The 18,791-nt window shown below is 39.3% G+C and overlaps 1 protein-coding gene across 2 annotated transcripts in view; it reads right to left on the minus strand.

Annotated features, from left to right (window-relative positions):
- LOC136885478 (uncharacterized) overlaps positions 1 to 18,791 on the minus strand; it is a 574,475-nt gene that overhangs the window by 48,676 nt on the left and 507,008 nt on the right. For both annotated transcript variants that reach the window (XM_067158055.2, XM_067158056.2), the window contains exons 4-7: positions 15,209 to 15,335; positions 12,674 to 12,777; positions 6,171 to 6,348; positions 4,782 to 5,025 (exon numbers count right to left, since the gene is read on the minus strand). In XM_067158055.2, the coding sequence (XP_067014156.2) occupies positions 4,782 to 5,025; positions 6,171 to 6,348; positions 12,674 to 12,777; positions 15,209 to 15,335 (653 nt within the window). The remainder of the gene's footprint in view (positions 1 to 4,781; positions 5,026 to 6,170; positions 6,349 to 12,673; positions 12,778 to 15,208; positions 15,336 to 18,791) is intronic.

Genomic DNA, 18,791 nt, shown 5'->3' on the forward strand with positions numbered 1-18,791 from the left:
AAGGCGATGCTGCTTGGATCCTGACGAGGCGAGACGATGTTGGCTGTCCCGGATGACCAGTGATCGATGTTGAGAAGCTACGATGTACCCGACCACTTGTGGAGGAACCAAATGATGAGATCCTAGTCTCAGATGACCGGAGGAGGAAGTGCCGAGACCATCTTGAGCAAAGCTAAGTCCATTATCCAAGTCGTTTTCGTAAGTAAGAATATATCATTTCTTTTATTGCTTGTTAATATTTGTTTGTGCGAACACTGTGCGTAGATAAACATCTAGCGGAATTGATTGGAAGTAGGTACCGGTACTCATCTGTATGAAACGTCAATTCCATTTGTAGGCGTGGTCACCAAGTGATTTCCCGATCGTAATGTTTCCAGAGATATGTGAGGAGAGATCGCTAGAGTTATTATTATTATTATTATCAGTGATGTGTAAAGAGTGAAGTTAGCATTAATACCTGCGTGTACTAATTTAAGCAACGTCAATCTGTTCGAGATCATGCATAGGATGTGTGTTATGAAGGAATGGCAGTAGACTACTCCAAGTTCACGTTAAAATTTGGCACTGTGACTGTAGTAAATAATGTAGGCATTTTAGTAATGTCACGGCACGTTGATGTGCAAGTAAAGGTAATGATTTACATGATGAAGTGATTATGTGGCTTTATATGAAATATGAGTAATAATTGACGCGTCATGGATATGATATAGAGTTGTTGATGAGGTATGATGGTTGTAGTTATTGTTTCTTCGAGAGAGATAGTCATAGTTGTACGAAGTAAGGTCTCGTGACTTCTAATGTCATAGTTGAGAAGGTCACTGATTTCTCGCCAATTCCATTCAATGATTCTGAAGCCTACGCACTTTTACCTAGTTCAGGACATGATCTCAAGACGTGTACTGCAATGTTTTCTTTTATCCATATTAGGTTACCTAGAGAAGCATATATGTGCTCTGGATAGGATTTGAGCCTTCACTGATTTACTTAGGATGATCTTGAAAACTCTCACTGAATATAATTACATTTCTGTATAAATTTCAACCTATAGACTGATCACTGGTGACCTAGATTTTCAAAGAAGAATCATTTTTCTTTTAGCTGGAGATAGTGTCATACGATTAAATAGATTTTCCATTGGTAGTATGTGTTATTATAACTCTGTATGACAAGTGTGGTGACGTTTCTTGCTACTTCGTACGCACGTAGTCTATGTCAATAAGATAAGGTCATATTACCTTAAGTTCATTAATAAATCTTGCGAAAATGTTACTTATAGGGCGATTACGGCTTACAATGGACGTAGCTTAGCTCATGATGTGTAACACAAGGAAATATGAGTGACTAAGAAGCAAATAAATAGGCAGAGATGAATGTTTAAAATGTAAACATATACGTGTGTACTTGTCAAAACAATGCAAGAAGAACTTTATAATAGCCTTATTGATAGTCTTAAAACTGCTATCAGACAATCAATCAGTGAAAATTTAAGGAATGTAACAGTTTTTAGAGTAGGTATCAGGTGTTAATTACCAGAATCTAATGCGATTTCCAAGAATAATTGACTTAAACGACTGGAACTCCATTTCTTGACTGAACATTAGCTCAGAAATTCCATGTGCGATTCTTTATTTCTCAAAGGAATACCACTAGAAAGACTGTAAATAATAGTTAGTAGGATTTTTATTTTTTTTCTGAGGATGCATCCTATATTTTTAATGTACTTAATCTTAATGTTTATTTTCTTGCCAAGAAGGCACTTGTAAATACCATTATCTGTGTTCAATTTAATTTATTTAGTCATTACCCAACTCGGTAGGTGAATTGAAAGAGAAAGAAAAGGTAGCTTTTTCAAGAATCTTCCCAGATGTTACAGGTAATTTATACTGACAATTGAGGATTTCGGAGATGAATGACTTTTAAGAAAAGAAGCAATTTAAGCCGAGAAGGCATTCATTTAGTTGGAAATCGAAAGATGTGATTTCTTTAAAAGTTGCGGAAGGACATGAATTATTAGATTGACAAAGAGTTACTCGTTACAAGAGTTTCTTCATTAGTAAAGACTTGAGATAATTTCTTGAATATTTTATTTAATATTTGAATAAATATGGAATAGTGAAACCTAAACACTCTTTCTCTGTGTTCTTAGAATAAGGATTAGTTGTAAGACCGTAGTAGTAACATGCGACGACGATTTCCATAAGAATTAATGAGAATGGTACCTAACTAGATACGAGTAAGAGACGTCTTTCTGCGTTAGTTAGAGACTACCGTTGGTCGACCTGGACGTTTTTCTGTTACGGAACTCACACCCGTAGAACTTAGTTACCAGATCTATTGAAGTTAGAGCTAGTCAGGATCTCTTGTGTCCATGCCTGGACGCGGGAACGGCGCAGTATTATGTTGTTTTGGCAGAGATCCGCATAGGCCAGCTGATGTTTCTCTGAGTGTATAGTGTTTTCTGATAGTGTGTAGTTGCTCTTACTTCCCTCCTTTATTGTGTTTAGTACTTGTTTTGTGTAACCACCGTAGTAAAGGTTACAGTAATTGTAGCATTTAAACAGCAAAATTGTGATGTCGTAGAGCTGGGTATTATTTACACTGACTGACAGAGCAAATGCAACACCAAGAAGGAGTGGTCAGAACTTTATGCCAATTGCAGGGTAGACTGACGTCACTGAGGTATGCTCATGATGTGAAATGCGCCGCTGTACTGCGCACGTAGCGAACGATAAATGGGACACGGCGTTGGCGAATGGCCCACTTCGTACCGTGATTTCTCAGCCGACAGTCATTGTAGAACGTGTTGTCGTGTGCCACAGGACACGTGTATAGCTAAGAATGCCAGGCCGCCGTCAACGGAGGCATTTCCAGCAGACAGACGACTTTACGAGGGGTATGGTGATCGGGCTGAGAAGGGCAGGTTGGTCGCTTCGTCAAATCGCAGCCGATACCCATAGGGATGTGTCCACGGTGCAGCGCCTGTGGCGAAGATGGTTGGCGCAGGGACATGTGGCACGTGCGAGGGGTCCAGGCGCAGCCCGAGTGACGTCAGCACGCGAGGATCGGCGCATCCGCCGTCAAGCGGTGGCAGCCCCGCACGCCACGTCAACCGCCATTATTCAGCATGTGCTGTTCCAATATCGACCAGAACAATTTCCCGTCGATTGGTTGAAGGAGGCCTGCACTCCCGGCGTCCGCTCAGAAGACTACCATTGACTCCACAGCATAGACGTGCACGCCTGGCATGGTGCCGGGCTAGAGCGACTTGGATGAGGGAATGGCGGAACGTCGTGTTCTCCGATGAGTCACGCTTCTGTTCTGTCAGTGATAGTCACCGCAGACGAGTGTGGCGTCGGCGTGGAGAAAGGTCAAATCCGGCAGTAACTGTGGAGAGCCCTACCGCTAGACAACGCGGCATCATGATTTGGGGCGCTATTGCGTATGATTCCACGTCACCTCTAGTGCGTATTCAAGGCACGTTAAATGCTCACCGCTATGTGCAGCATGTGCTGCGGCCGGTGGCACTCCCGTACCTTCAGGGGCTGCCCAATGCTCTGTTTCAGCAGGATAATGCTCGCCCACACACTGCTCGCATCTCCCAACAGGCTCTACGAGGTGTACAGATGCTTCCGTGGCCAGCGTACTCTCCGGATCTCTCACCAATCGAACACGTGTGGGATCTCATTGGACGCCGTTTGCAAACTCTGCCCCAGCCTCGTACGGACGACCAACTGTGGCAAATGGTTGACAGAGAATGGAGAACCATCCCTCAGGACACCATTCACACTCTTATTGACTCTGTACCTCGCATCGCCGCTCGCGGTTGTCCTACATCCTACTGAGTCGATGCCGTGCGCATTGTGTAACCTGCATATTGGTTTGAAATAAACATCAATTATTCGTCCGTGCCATCTCTGTTTTTTCCCCAACTTTCATCCCTTTCGAACCACTCCTTCTTGGTGTTGCATTTGCTCTGTCAGTCAGTGTACATACATCCTGTTATGGTGGGAGAATAGTCTGCTTGACGTCCTCACTCTGCTGCTGACTACTGAGTTGCTGCAGTGTGTTACTCTGGCCGGCCAGGGACTCTCTTTTCTTTTTAAATATATCTAGCCACAGGAAGAACCTTTTCTCAAAGTCCCCTCTTCTACGCTGTCCACATAGGGCTGCTCCGTTTCCACAAAATGTGAAATACATATAAAAGTGTACCTGAGTGTTTATAAATATTAACTGTCAAAGACGCTCAACAAAAGCGTTATTTTATCCAAATGAAGTTTCAAGACAATAATACAAATGTCAAGTGCACCTAAGAGTTCATTTTATGTGTGTATTTTGTTGTGTATTTTAGTGATATTTCTAGCAATGTCACAAGTAATTTTATATAGTGTTTTAAGCATAGCCTAAGGACTAGTTAGCAATTTTAATTTTAGTATTAAGACAACACAGCTGAAGATGCCTAATATATTTAGACGAAATATGCCGCATTATTCCATTATGTAACATTGGTTTTGATTTTCAATAAATCACAAATTGTATTGAAAAGATGGACTTCTACAAGATAATTATTTCATAGCTTATTCATAGTTCAATACAGATCCCGGTATAGAATTTAAAACTTGCTACCTCAATATCTTAGAAAGTGGGTGAAAGTGTCGCTCCCACTAACTGTTATATGAAAGCAGTGAAGTCAATTTTAATTCCATAAAATGGACGGAAATATTGAATAATTTGAAAACTGGTTTGGTTGAAAGACTCAAAACAAACATCTAATACAGACTTACCATGGTCGCTATGCCGTGCAAGATCCTGCCGGTCGATGTACAGATCATGGTCACGGTCCAACTCCCAAAACTTGCAGTATATTACGTAGAAGTGTTCGTAGCTGAAATAAGCTGTGACCTGGTTAATGTCTTCCTCTTCCTCCAGAAGACGAATCACGCGAAGAAGATCAGAGCGTCGCAGCTCGGGTAACGAGATGTGTCCACTCCACGACCGATTCACACAGTAGAAGATGCGAGTTATCACCTACAACAGGTCACCCAACAAATCATGTATAGAGTTGGAAATTACAAAACTGGAGGAAAGAACTGCAATTTAGAATTAATAATAATTATTATAAAAGTAAATCATCATCATCATCATCATCATCATCATCATCATCATCATCATCATCATCATCTGCAGTTTCCAGCTGTTGGCCAGGTCTGCTTGGAACATAAGCCTCTCCACCTCCTCTTGACTTCCCACCACTTCTCCCTAGTCACTCTTGCCCTCTTCTCTTCTCTGTACACACTCTTCCACTCCTTTTATCCGCCTGTCTCTTGGTCTTCCTCTTGGACGTTTACCTGTTATCTCCATTTCGTGCATACTCCTCGGTATCCTTTCCTTTGTCATTCTCTTCATGTGCCCATACCATCTAAGTCTAGATGCCTCTATCCTATTCTGTAGTGGCTCTTATTTTACTATATCTCAAACCTTCTCCTTTCTCATCTTATCCCATCTTGTCACTCCTATCCTGCTTCTCAGAAATTTCATTTCACTTACCTGTATTCTATTCACTGTTCTCTGCCTCATTACCTAAGTCTCAGCTGCAAACGTCAGAAAAGGTATATAGTACAGCCTGTATATCACCCTTTTGAATCGCTGAGGAACATCCTTGCTCCAAACCAGGCTTCTGACACTTTTCAGGAATGCTCCTGCTTGTCTTCCACGCTCGATTATTTCCTTATCATTTCTTCCACTTTCCTCTGATACTTTCTAAGTACTTGAAACTCTCTACCTTCCTAAGCTGTTCCCCTCCAAGCATTATCCCTCTCGTAGGTCTCTCCTTCTTTCTAGTTGTGATCACTATCTCGCTCTTTATAAAATATGTAATTTCAGTAGTCCACCTTGGTCAATACATAAATGTTGAGTAAAAACACATGAAATATACATTATGGTCCTATTGGGCCTTCTTAAATCTTGAAAAAGAAATGCTCTAGAAAAACATCTCATTTAAATTCATAAGAAAGAATTGATCTTGAAAGGTTTTAACTTGTCATAATATACATATGTAAAGATTTCCATTTACAGGCTGATTAATTATAGTATCCAAATTAGAAAGAACATCTGCTCACATTTCAATTTGCATAACTATTTGATTTGATCAAATAAATGCACCAACAACTTACGGTATGCACATATCTTGAATGAAATTCCGTGGCTTCTTTAAGGAACGTGAGGCCAGGGTGTGTGTCGACAACATCCTGCACCATTGGGATGAAGTCGTCGGTCGTAAGGTCTCGCATCTGACCCTTGGAGAGGATGTACATGAATCTTGCTGCCTGGTCATGGCAGTTAACACACATCCTGTAAAGGACAAAGAAATCAGTCCTATTTTTTAAATTGATGCCTTCACGGCTCGTAATTGTAGATATCATAACAAGCTCTTTGGCTTTTTACATGTCAAGAAAACAAGGTGAAATCTTTACATTTCGCAGAGAACTTTGCTCTGTGTCTTCAGAAGAAAATCTTGACTGTTGACGGGGAAGAATTCTCTAAGAAGGTAGGTTTGTGTTCACTGTTGGTCTATGGTAAGTGAAGTAGAAATTCAGTAATCACTGCCCAAATTTTATAGTAGTGTAATGGATTTGAAATACAACTTATAAATCTCTCTGACTGCATAAGGGAAGGAGGAATATGATGGGGCCAGCCAGGAGACTCCCCCCTACATCTCTATATTTTTAACCAGGAATTATAATCAAAATCAACTAAGGTTCTGATCTTAAGGAGTTTTCCCCAGTTGTTATATTTAAAATTTAAAATTCTATACATATAACAAGTTAATGGAATGAACATTGTATAATATCAACAACATTTTTATATTTAGAAGAACCTCTTCCCCTTTAAAGACTAATGCCACAACAAACTATATTATCAATATGAGTAATGACGTGTTCAGTGTTTTAATACTCTACAGAAGAGCATTTTAACTTAAGTTTTCGTATTATTTTATATATGCCAATGTTTATACTTAATATGCATTTTTCTAAGCTGAAGATGTTCCAAAATGGAATGAAACATGTTCTTATAATGTTTAGCTAGAATTTAAGTTGACACATGTTTGTATTTGCTATAAAAATAAAATAAGTATTGCAAGGTGGGAAAAATCCTTTGACCTTAGTTGGATTTGAAATAGTACAAATCTTATGTGGAATACCTTGTAGAGCAGAGATGCGTTCACTGCAACAGCCAGAAACCTATCCGCCCACCCCCAGAAGTACATTTACTTATATAACCTACTGTAATTTAGCATGGGAAATTGTCCATAGCTCAAACACGCCATAGCATTTCCATTGGCTGAGATACAATCGAATATGACATCATTCCCAGCAATCAAGTCAAATGTATTCTGTTACAACCTGTGCAAAATAAAAATACAACTTAATGCAATTTTTAACAAAACAATAACAAATTATTTGTTTGTCAATAGATGCACATAACCAAGAACTATGTCAGTGTGGACCTTTTGCCACTATCCCAATGGCTAGAGGCCTAATAGCCACTTTGCGGCTTATGCTTCCAGGGCCCTTTGATTATTCACAGTTCAATCCAGACCAATGGTTCTGTCACTAGCCGGACTTAACTAATCTAGACCAATTGTTTTGTCACTAGCCGAACCTAACTAATCCAGATCAATGGTTTTGTCACTAGTCGAACCTAACTAATCTAGACCAATAGTTTTGTTACCAGCCGAACTTAACTAATCCAGACCAATGGTTTTGTCACTAGCCACCACGATAAATTAACTCAGATTTTTGCCACTGTCCAACAGTGTCCAGCTGTTATTGCCAGGAATGATAGAGGCCTAATGGCTGCTTCACGGCCCTAACCTGGAGGCTTATGCCCCCAGAAAACCCCTACCCCTGCCTTTATACCATTAATTTGTACTACTAGTTCATAAGTTCAAGAGTTATGCTGCCATACCTAACAAGGTACCATTACTTCTTAAGTTCAAAAGTTGGCAGCCTTGTGCACCACATGATGAGGTCAACGACGAGAAATCCACAAGGAAAAAAACAAAGGACAGTGCAATTGCACCTAGATATCTGTGCTGAAAAAAGGTTGCAGATATTGGACTTATGCTGTAAGTGGTACTGTCATTTGTCACCAGATGACGCACGGTGTGTGATAGCCTTCCGAGTGGGAGGTTAGGATACCATCCTAGCTCCAATAAAGATGTTTCTTATTCCATCGCATGTGTGTTGCGAATAAAACACCAAGGTTATCAGATGAATCAAGGACAGGTAGAGATAAAAGAAATAAATAAAGTGTAACAAAAGACTGACAGGACAGAAGAAGAGAATAGAGTTGAATGGAAAGAAAAGTGGGTAGCAGAAAAACAAAACAAAAAAAATAGTGTGATTCAGATCAGGGTGGGCAGAGGAAGGAAGGAAGGAAGGACTACATTACAATGAGGTTGAAGGCACAAGAGCCATGAAGACGATTTTCTGTTGTTTCCCATTTTTACACCAGGCAAATACTGGGGCTGTACCTTAAATAAGGCCACGCCACTTGCTTCCCTCTCACAGCCCTTTCCTATCCCATCGTCATCAATATCTGTGTTTATTAACTTAACCACTGTGATTTGATATTATAATGGTCGAATTGACTACAATCTCTACTCTCATAAATACACATTTGATATTTCAAATCAGCCTTGTCAATACTTAAGAGTTATTTAATTAATTATTTGTTATCACCTATTACACCATACATGTTCGAGGACCTTCTCAGTGGTTTTTTTTTTCCACACTACCAAATATCTCTTGGTGTATTAGGTGATAACAAATAATTAATTAAATAACTCTAAGTTTTGACAAGGCTGATTTTAAATATTAAATGTGTATTTATTGTAGTAGAGACCAATATCTGTGTCAGTGTGATGTAAAGCAACTGGAAAAAAGAAGAGAGAGAGAATTTTTTTCTGAAGATGCGAAGCAAAATTCTCTGCAAACCGTGAAGATTTCACCTTGTTTTCTTAACACAGCAAAAGCCCAACGCTTACTATCATGTTTACAGTCCTGTTTTTATCAGAAAAAATAAACATATATTTAAATGGAATAAATGAAAAAAATTGATTCGACACAGTTTCTTATAATGATGATTTTCATTTCTGTGCTGATATATACAAATACCGGTACTTAAAGAAACTGGGGGAAGATGTTCCACTTAATACTTCTACATATAGATAGAAATTTTTTATTTCATATTGTTATTGCCCATCTCCTAGTTAAACTACAATCTGTGTTCTTTTTTTTATTTAATACTATTTATTCAGGGCATCAACCTAGAAAGATCTTTTGCCCCTACTTGTACCATATTTTATGAACCTGCGTGTATTTTGCAAATTATGGAAGTGTAAAGTGTTGATGCGAGAAAAGGAATGTTAAGGATGGCACAAACACCCAGTCCCCAAGCCAGGGATATCAATATTTTACAATTAAAAACTCCTGACCCGGCCGGGAATCAAACCCGGGGCGCCGGGTGACAGGCCGCCGCATTGCCCACTACACCGCGGGGCCGGACTATAATCTGTGTTAATAATACAGCTGGATTGTACGTAGAAGAAAGTGTATTGTTTGACTTTTTTTTTTTTTTTTTTTTTTTTTTTTTTTTTTTGCTATTTGTTTTACGTCGCACCAACACAGATAGGTCTTATGGCGACAATGGGACAGGAAAGACCTAGGAATGTGAAGGAAGCGGCCGTGGCCTTAATTAAGGTACAGCCCCAGCATTTTCCTGGTGTGGAAATGGGGAAACCACGGAAAACCATCTTCAGGGCTGCCGACAGTGGGGTTCGAACCCACTATCTCCCGAATACTGGATACTGGCCGCACTTAAGTGACTGCAGCTATCGAGCTCGGTGTGTTTGATTATTAACCATATGATGGCGTATATTATAATGTTACAGATAACAAGACTAAAATTTTTGGACAATTTTTATAACAGCTGAAGAAGAAAGACTTCATGTTCTCAAAAAAATGTACGCGATGTAATGTCATAATAAACATTTAATGTACAATTTTAAGTATTGACTAGGCTGATGGTTTATGTATGTGTGATTTTAATAATATGACAGTGAACTAGGTATTTGTAATGAATTTAATGATTTCTAAAGTGATTTGGAACTTCTACATCAAATCATGGACAATAATCTTGTGAACTGGAATACAGTAGTGACTCTGAAACAGCTGATGAAGATTTCAATGTAAGTAATGTAGGTCCCTGCTTTGAAAGGTATTACACCATTCAAAACTACCCAAGTAACCTGGTGAGAATATGTTCCGCGTTGCAGGTTGATATCTTGAACACTTTTTAAGTTATAGTAGTTGGGAGAGCAGCAGTGTAATTGTGTTCTTGCAAGTTCAACAATCCGGTCAACAGAGCATAGCAGCCTCCGTTCGGAGCCCGTCACCAACTTATTAATTGTGTATTACCGAGCATGGTATGGGCTATGCAATTTCGTGACTATTCAGTTCTGTCATACACCAGAGATAACTATGGTCACTCAACAGAAAAAAGGCACGAGGACTAGGGCTAAGGATAAGAATGACCTGGTCATAACTATTCAGAAATCATCTGACTTCTCAGTAAGCATATGATGTGTCAACTTCAGCGGTATGTAGCTCGAGGTCAAAGGGCTGACCATAGAGGAATAACAAAGCAGTGATCACGAACCAGTACTCGGGGGTTAAGTGTAAGAGACTAGCGGTGATTAGGTGGGGCCAGGGAGGGCAGTCATTTTGTGGAGAAAAAAAATGTTTATTCCATTTTAGTCACCTAAAACTAGGAATTATTAAAAAAGAACAATTTATACAAACCTTGTTATTTAATACCTAATTCTTTCCATTAATTTATTTAAACATTAAAGGAATACTTAGCAAAAATATGCGCAAAATGTCATTAGACGCAGCTAACCAATTTTTCAGTGCCATAGCAAGTAGTGGAGACACGCACAGCAGCATGTAGAAGCGCGATTAGTACCTGATAGCACAAAATCTTAGTTGCGCACAAGTGTAAATGAAAAGGTACTATTTCCACTTTAAGGAAGTTGTGGGAAAAGTGCAAGAAACCTAAAATAAAAGGTACATGGAACGTACACATGATAGGGTTTAGTACAACTTTTAAGGAATCACATCTTTTTGGTCTGGATTACTCTGGCAATCGGCAGTATTCAACTAATGTAATGCTTATGGACAAAACACTGATTTGTGTTTTGGAAATGGAAATAGCACGTTTTGAACTCACACTCCTCAATTGTTCCTTTGGTGAAAGTGTTATTTTTTTAGTAGTGAACAAAATTCTCAAAAAACTATTATTGTCACATTTAAGTTGGTAAACTGTCAACCTTTACTTCTCCGTCAAAATTCACTCAGACAGCATTAAAGACAGACCATTTCATAGCTATTTTGTTTCAGTTTTGTTTTCTACCCCCACTGTATTACCCAGGCCCCCCCGTACTTGTTTATTTTCTATAAATTTCTGTGCCACCCCCCCACTTCTAATTCCCAATCGCTGCTACGGGTTAGAGACGAGGTCTCACTGTTAGATGTAAACAGGAAATTATTTGGACAGTTTGTTCTTCACAGAAGGTGTCAGATTACCAGGTGTATGCATAAGTCTTTTCCGGTTTCACTAAGAGATGGCACCAGCGAGCAGTATGCAGCGTATGAATTTGACACATACGTCAGTTTGTCTGACATTAACCTACCAACACCCACAAGTTGAGTCCTCCAAACACTAGTGTCTGTGTTGTATCGTTCAGTGATCATGCAACATTCGTGCCTGAAAAAGAACATTCGTGGAACACATTGCTTTTCTTATTTAATCAAAAGAAAAAGCCTGTGGAAAGTCATAATTTTCTGTTAGAAACATATGGTGAACATGCTCCATCAATTAGAACATAAGAGACAATTTAAATGTGGAGATTTCAATGTGAAAGACAGTGCGCTCTGGTAGGCTACAAAAGTGCGAGATGAGCAATTGCAGGCGTTATTGGATGATGACCCAATACAAACTCAACGCTATCACCAACAAATGATTTGTTTAAATCACGCACTGATCAAAAGATGACCGGAATGGACCAGAAGACATGGCAAAGTGATTTTGTTACACGACAATGCACCGTCTCACACAGCAAAACCAGCGAAAGACACCTTGAAATGACTTGGATGGCACATCCTTCCGCACCCGCCATACTGCCCCGACCTGGCACCATCTGATTATTACCTCTTTGCATCAATGGGGCACGCGCTCACAATTTCGAAGAAGTTGGAAAGTGAATCGACGAGTGGTTTGCTGCAACAGACAAGCAGATTTTCTGGCATGGTATTCATAACTTACCTGAAAGATGGGCGAAGTGTGTATAAGCCGATTGCCAATATTTTGAATAAACAAAAACTGAATTTCCCTTGAAAATTACATGTTTTCTTTACATGATAAAAAGCACAACAATCATAACAAAAAGCTAGGAACATACATATTCACAGACAACATATACACACTATTGTTAAAATAAGCTGTAAACTTCAATGTGGAACTACACTGACACATTTCTTCATGTTCAGTGATACACTCTCTCCATTAGAATAATTTAAAAACAACCCTTTCCCCTTATAAATATGAACCTTACTCTTTCCAGAATTCGATAAAGCTGTTGGCCTCCACATAACCGAGTTTCTCGCCTCCAGCTGCGATGAAGAGTGGAACTTTCCAATACAACGGGCAATCACAGGCCTGAAATAGAAAGAAGAAATAGAGATAACCAAGTTTACCAAACATTCCACTTTTGATGGACCTATGAGGTTTGTTATGATTTATTCAAATTCCTACATTACACAGAAAATAAGTTAATTCTATGCTTGGAAGTTTGTCCCTATGCTAGTTATATACAGTTGTAAAAAAAAAAACCTTTCAGAATGTATTCCTCACATGTAGAAGAAGAAAATACGTTACATGTTACATGGACATGGGTCCGGAAATGCCTTATTTGCATGTTAGAACTCATTTATTAAAACTTTATATATGTAGTACATTAATCTTGGGAAACACACAGGAACAGAACGTACCAGCAACTACATGAAATGTTCAAAATGCCGTCTGATAGCACTGAATCCCAAATACGCTGACGTACTCCCAACGGTGGCTTCATGTACATGTCAATGCTAACTTTTGGAGAATTCTTGTTTGATCATAAGCAGATATACAGTAGAGTCTCGATTATCCAAGCAAATTCTCTTCTCCTTTTTTAAGTACATCTTCTGGTTTTCCTCCCCTCTTCTCTATGCACTCCCACACTGAATCTGTCCACCTCTTTTGGGGTCTTCCTCGTGGTCTCTTTCCTGTTAACTACTCTCAAAAAGCTTTCTTTGGCACTCTCTCTTCTCCCATTCTCATCATATGCCCATACCACTTTAGCTTTGTTATTTCTATCCTGTCTTGAAGTTTAAAGATTCTTGTCCTTTTCCTTATCTCTTCATTTCTAATTCTATCCTTTCTGGTCTTGCCCTTGATACCTCTTAGGAATTTTATCTCCACTGTCTGTATTCTACTCTCCTCTTGTTTTGTTGTAGTCCACGATCCAGCTGCATAGGTTAGTATGGATTCATGATAGGTTGAATATAATACTTTCTTACATTTCTTCGGGACATCTTGGTTCCACAAAATACCCCTTACACTCTGGTAGAAGCTGTTTGCTTGTTGTATTCTTTTCCCATTTTCATTGGTTATCTTTCCATCTTCTATGATCATACTTCCCAAGTACTTGAAACTTTTAACTACTTCCAAAATTCAGTTTTATCTTTCCCCTTCCCTTCCTTCCTTCCTTCCTTCCTTCCTTCCTTCCTTCCTTCCTTCCTTCCTTCCTTCCTTCCTTCCTTCCTTCCTTCCCCTTGTCATCACTATTGTTTTACTTTTCTCTGTGCTTACTTTCATCCCAAATTTTTCTACTTGTTTTTGCACTTCCATTTCATCCTTACCCCATATCACTATATCATCTGCAAAGTTGTCTGTCCCCCACAATCTCTGTTTAATGTTGTTATGAATTTCATCCATGACTATGGTGAATAGTATGGGGGAGGAAAATTGTGAAACATGAAAATATTGGAAATGATTGAAGCTAAGGTCCTGTATTGTTATTTCTTACAGTGTTATGGCATGGTTTACATTTTTTTGAGACATGTCCTTAATTGACTTCTGTTCCTGAATGTTACATTGTTTCTGTGCAGCAATGTCACGTCATCACTTGCAGAGCAGGCTGCTGGTGGGACTTGCTTCTGGTTATTGTTCTGCATCGTGTAGTGCCGCCTCTAATGCAGTGAGACCCTCGCAATGAGACATCTTTGATGCTGTCTCTACTAAAACTTCTTCCTCACTATCTTCTCTTGATTCATTCAATACTTCAATGACTGATGCATCTGTAAGTTCATACTATTCATCACTCTTCATCCATTCCATAACTTCAATTTCACTAGCATCTTTACATCTGGGTATCTGTGAGATTAGGTCTGACAAGTTTGGTATGTCATCATCATTGCTGTCATCAGAGTTACTGTCAACAGATACATGATTTTGCTAACCAATACACAACATCCCTCATGATTATTTGTTTGAGGAAGTTCGCGATGTATTCCTCATGTTCTGCTGGTTCCAGGAGTGAATGTAACAAGTGGTTCCGATACTTTTTTAAGACATTCTAAAACGCCCTGATTCATACATTGTATCAAACTTATTAGGTTAGGGGGCAAAAATAAAGCATGAATTCCATTACATACGAGTTCCTGTTCATCTGATGTGATCCTGTGTTGTTCAGCAATAAAACTGCTTTAATAGGCAGACCCTACTTTCTCAAAAACATTTTAGCTTCAGGCACGACGACAAATACATGCATTATCTCAGTAGATTGGAAGTGCAGTACGATGACATGGCAGGAATAAGCAGGGAATGAAATGCTGTAGAAAAGTTTTAAATTCGCGAATAGAAAACTTCAAATAATGCTCAAATTTAACAGAGCCTTGGATTTCCGAGTTCGGATTTGAAAGATTCTACAGCATATGAATATCCCAAACTCTCAAACTGGTGTTAACTTTGTAGCAGAACTAGTAATCAAAACTAGCAGCATGCTACCCTCACTGCTGGTCAGCTGACTAAGACGCAACTGTATTATTACCTTAGTGATGGTGTGGAACTGATCGCGGGACACCTGCTGGTTTGGATCCTGACGAAATGCTGCAGCGATCTTCTGCAAAGTGGTGTCCTGTTGTTCTGCATTAGGTTTGCCCTTGGGGAAGTAGAACCTGTGGAAATATAGTGACGGTGAAAATATCTGCTTGGTATCTACAATCTTACCCATTTTTACAATAGAAAGCATAGGAAATATGCAGTATGAATTCAACATGACAAATACACTATTTGAATAGGGAATACTACATAATAAATTAACAAGACAACATTTCAAATTATTCCTTTCAGTGCATTAACAATAATTTCAGATAGAGAAACATTAACTGCAATACTGAACTTATTTAGTGTTATTATAATAAACAAGACATAACAGAGTATTAAGAACTTCTAGTGTTTGATTCTCTTGAAATGCGGTGCTTGCAAAGAACGTTACACATACCTTGGGCAGCATTTCACACCAACAATTCCATTATGAACCAGCTCAACCACAGAATCAGATCATCATCAATGTTTAAACAAAGACTTTTACAATTCTTTGAACACACCATGTGATGAGGGAATGACAGCATAGAAAAACTGATCATTCTTGGAAATGTTCCCAGCAAGAGTTGTGGACGAGCTCCTACTCGATGGTCGAACATTATCAGAGTATAACTGGGTTGAACATCTTTGGTTCAGCATGTTGGGTTGAGGACTGCAAGAGATGGAGACAACTGACCAACAGCCTCCTTGCAGATTATAAGGTATAAATTTCATTTGTGTTCTGTATTGAAGTGCAATTATAAGAAATAAACTGATATATTCAATACAATATATCAAGTAAATGATACTACATCACATATTACATTACATCACCAAGACTGATGTAATATCATTTACTTGATATATTGTATTGTAACATCTGTGGCAAAGGTTGTAGTGAAGTTGTGCTGCATAATATATCGAACTAAATGCAAGAAGTATGCTTCTGTTGTGATTTCTGTTGGATGTTTATGGCTTATTTTGATGTGCTGACCTAGTGTTGGTGTTATTTAGTAGTTTTACGATCTCTATTTGCTGTTATTAGGGTTATATTTGTGAAAGTTTTACGCCCTAAGTGACAGCCATATTGGATTTCCCACAATCATGCTATAGATAACACTAGATAGTACGGCAATTTATTATATCTCTCTATAGTCTCTTGCCCTAAGTGTCAGCCATCTTGTCCGATTCAACATAATTGCCATAGAAACCATGATTCATATAGGAACTTCACACTACATATCCGGTGTTACCTAGACCACAGAATCTGTTATGATATATGGAGTAGACCGTACAGCTAGTGTCTCAACACCGAATGTTGGGCGGCGGGAAATAACCCGACCAACCTGAAAGGCCAACCGCTTCAGGCAATTGAACCTTCAGGGAGGGGTATGGCCCTCAGTGGAAGAAATGCCACTGAAATCCATAATGACGGAGGGCAGCAGCTTCGCCATTAGTGCACGTTGGCGTCAGCCAAGGTATCGGCTGATACGGTGATGTGACACACATTTGGGAGCGTAACCATAGTGGTGTAAACGGTCTCAAAACTGTGTGAGGAAGGCAACGGGAAACCACCTCATATTTAATCCCCAGGAAAATCTTTAGCATGACTGGAAAACATGAAACCAAGGCCCCCAGTCCCCGGCAGCCCTTCAGTGGGCAGGGGGTGCTAAGAATCTCCGGGCCAGTCATGATAAGGATAGCAACGTGGAATGTTCGCAGCTTGTTTCAAAGTGGAAAGACTCATAACGCCATCAGAGAGATGGAGAGACTCAAGATCGACGTTCTTGGCATTAGCGAAATGCGTTGGCCTCATTCAGGAAAGAGTGTGGTCAGTGGTTATCAAGTATACTATTCTGGTAATGACAATCCTCGCCATCTTAATGGCGTGGGTTTCATTGTACATCGAGATATCAGTAAGTCTGTGAAAAATTTTATACCAGTATCAGATAGGGTATGTTTATTACAGCTTAATGCACGACCAATTTTAGTGAATATCATCCAAGTATATGCTCCAACATGTGATGCGAAGATTTTTATACGAAAATCGAAGCAGCCCTGTCATATACCAAACCATCTGAGATAAACAATGTGATGGGCGATTTCAATGCTAAAGTCAGCCATGGTCGACGGGCTGATGTAGTCGGTGACTACGGATTAGGAACAAGCAATACTCGAGGTGATCGACTGGTCCATATGTGCCAAGAGCAGAGCCTTATTATAGCAAACACGTATTTCCAGCTACCTCCACGTCGCCTCTATACGTGGACCTGAAATGCTGACAACAGAATTAGGAACCAGATTGATTACATCACAATTAACAAGCGGTTCAGAAATTCTATCAAATGTGTGAAAACATACCCTGGTGGTGATATCAACTCAGACCATAGCCTACTGTTTGCTTCCATGAATCACAGGCTGAAGAAATGTCATTTAAAGGGGAGTTTTAGTCGGATTGAGATTCAGAAGCTTCAAGATCAAGCACTGAAGGATGAAGTTCAGTCAGCTCTACGTGTAAAACTTGCGGAAGTTCAAAACAGCGTTAATATAAATGATGTTGAAGGCACTTGGAATCACATCAAATGTGCAATTAACGACGTAAGTCAAGTAAAATTAATGAATACTGGAAGAAGGAAAAACAAGCCGTGGATGAAAGAAGAAATCCTGAAGCTGATGGACCAGAGAAGGTCTTTTAAAAGCAAAGATCCTGTAAAGTACAAAAGTTTGCAGAATTTAATACGACAAAGAATAAGGAATGCAATAGAACAACAACTCTCTGAGGAATGCAACGAAATAGAATTAATGAATTCCAAACATGATTTTTTCAACATATACAAGAAAGTGAAACAAGTAACTGGTGTATATAACAGAAAGGGTAGTGGAGTCCTCCTTAATAAGAATGGTGACATCTTAGTGAGCACAGAAGAGAAACTGAAAGAATGGATGGAATATGTACAAAATCTCTTCTTGGATTGCAGAAATGTGGATCATGGTGCTTGGGCAGACGATGGTGTGGGTATCACACGTGCAGAAGTAGAATATGCCATAAGAACAGCGAAGAATGGGAAGGCTCCAGGCCCTGATAAGATGTATGCTGAGATACTGAAACTCCTTGAGAAAGAAAAATCCCTTTCATTATTAGTTGACCTATTCAACAGTATTCACCGCAGTGGAACCATTCCTCGAGACTGGCTCAAATCGACTTTCGTAATATTGCCTAAGAGAGCCAATGCAAAATTCTGCAATGAATATAGAACAATTAGTTTGATGAGCCATGTTCTGAAAGTATTCCTAAAAGTCTTGCATGCGAGAATTTATCATAAATGTGAGGAGAATATCGGAACCTCGCAGTTTGGCTTCAGACATGGTTTCGGTACTAGAGAGGCATTATTCAGTCTGCAGGTATTAGTCCAACGGTGCCGAGATGTCAATGTCGATGTTTTTGCTTGTTTCATCGATTACGAAAAGGCTTTCGATACAGTCCGCCATGATGAACTTATGAACATTCTTCAAGAATTAGGACTTGATGGACGGGACATTTGTATTAT

The sequence above is a fragment of the Anabrus simplex genome, chromosome 14 (assembly GCF_040414725.1).
Source record: "Anabrus simplex isolate iqAnaSimp1 chromosome 14, ASM4041472v1, whole genome shotgun sequence".
Classification (NCBI taxonomy): domain Eukaryota; kingdom Metazoa; phylum Arthropoda; class Insecta; order Orthoptera; family Tettigoniidae; genus Anabrus; species Anabrus simplex.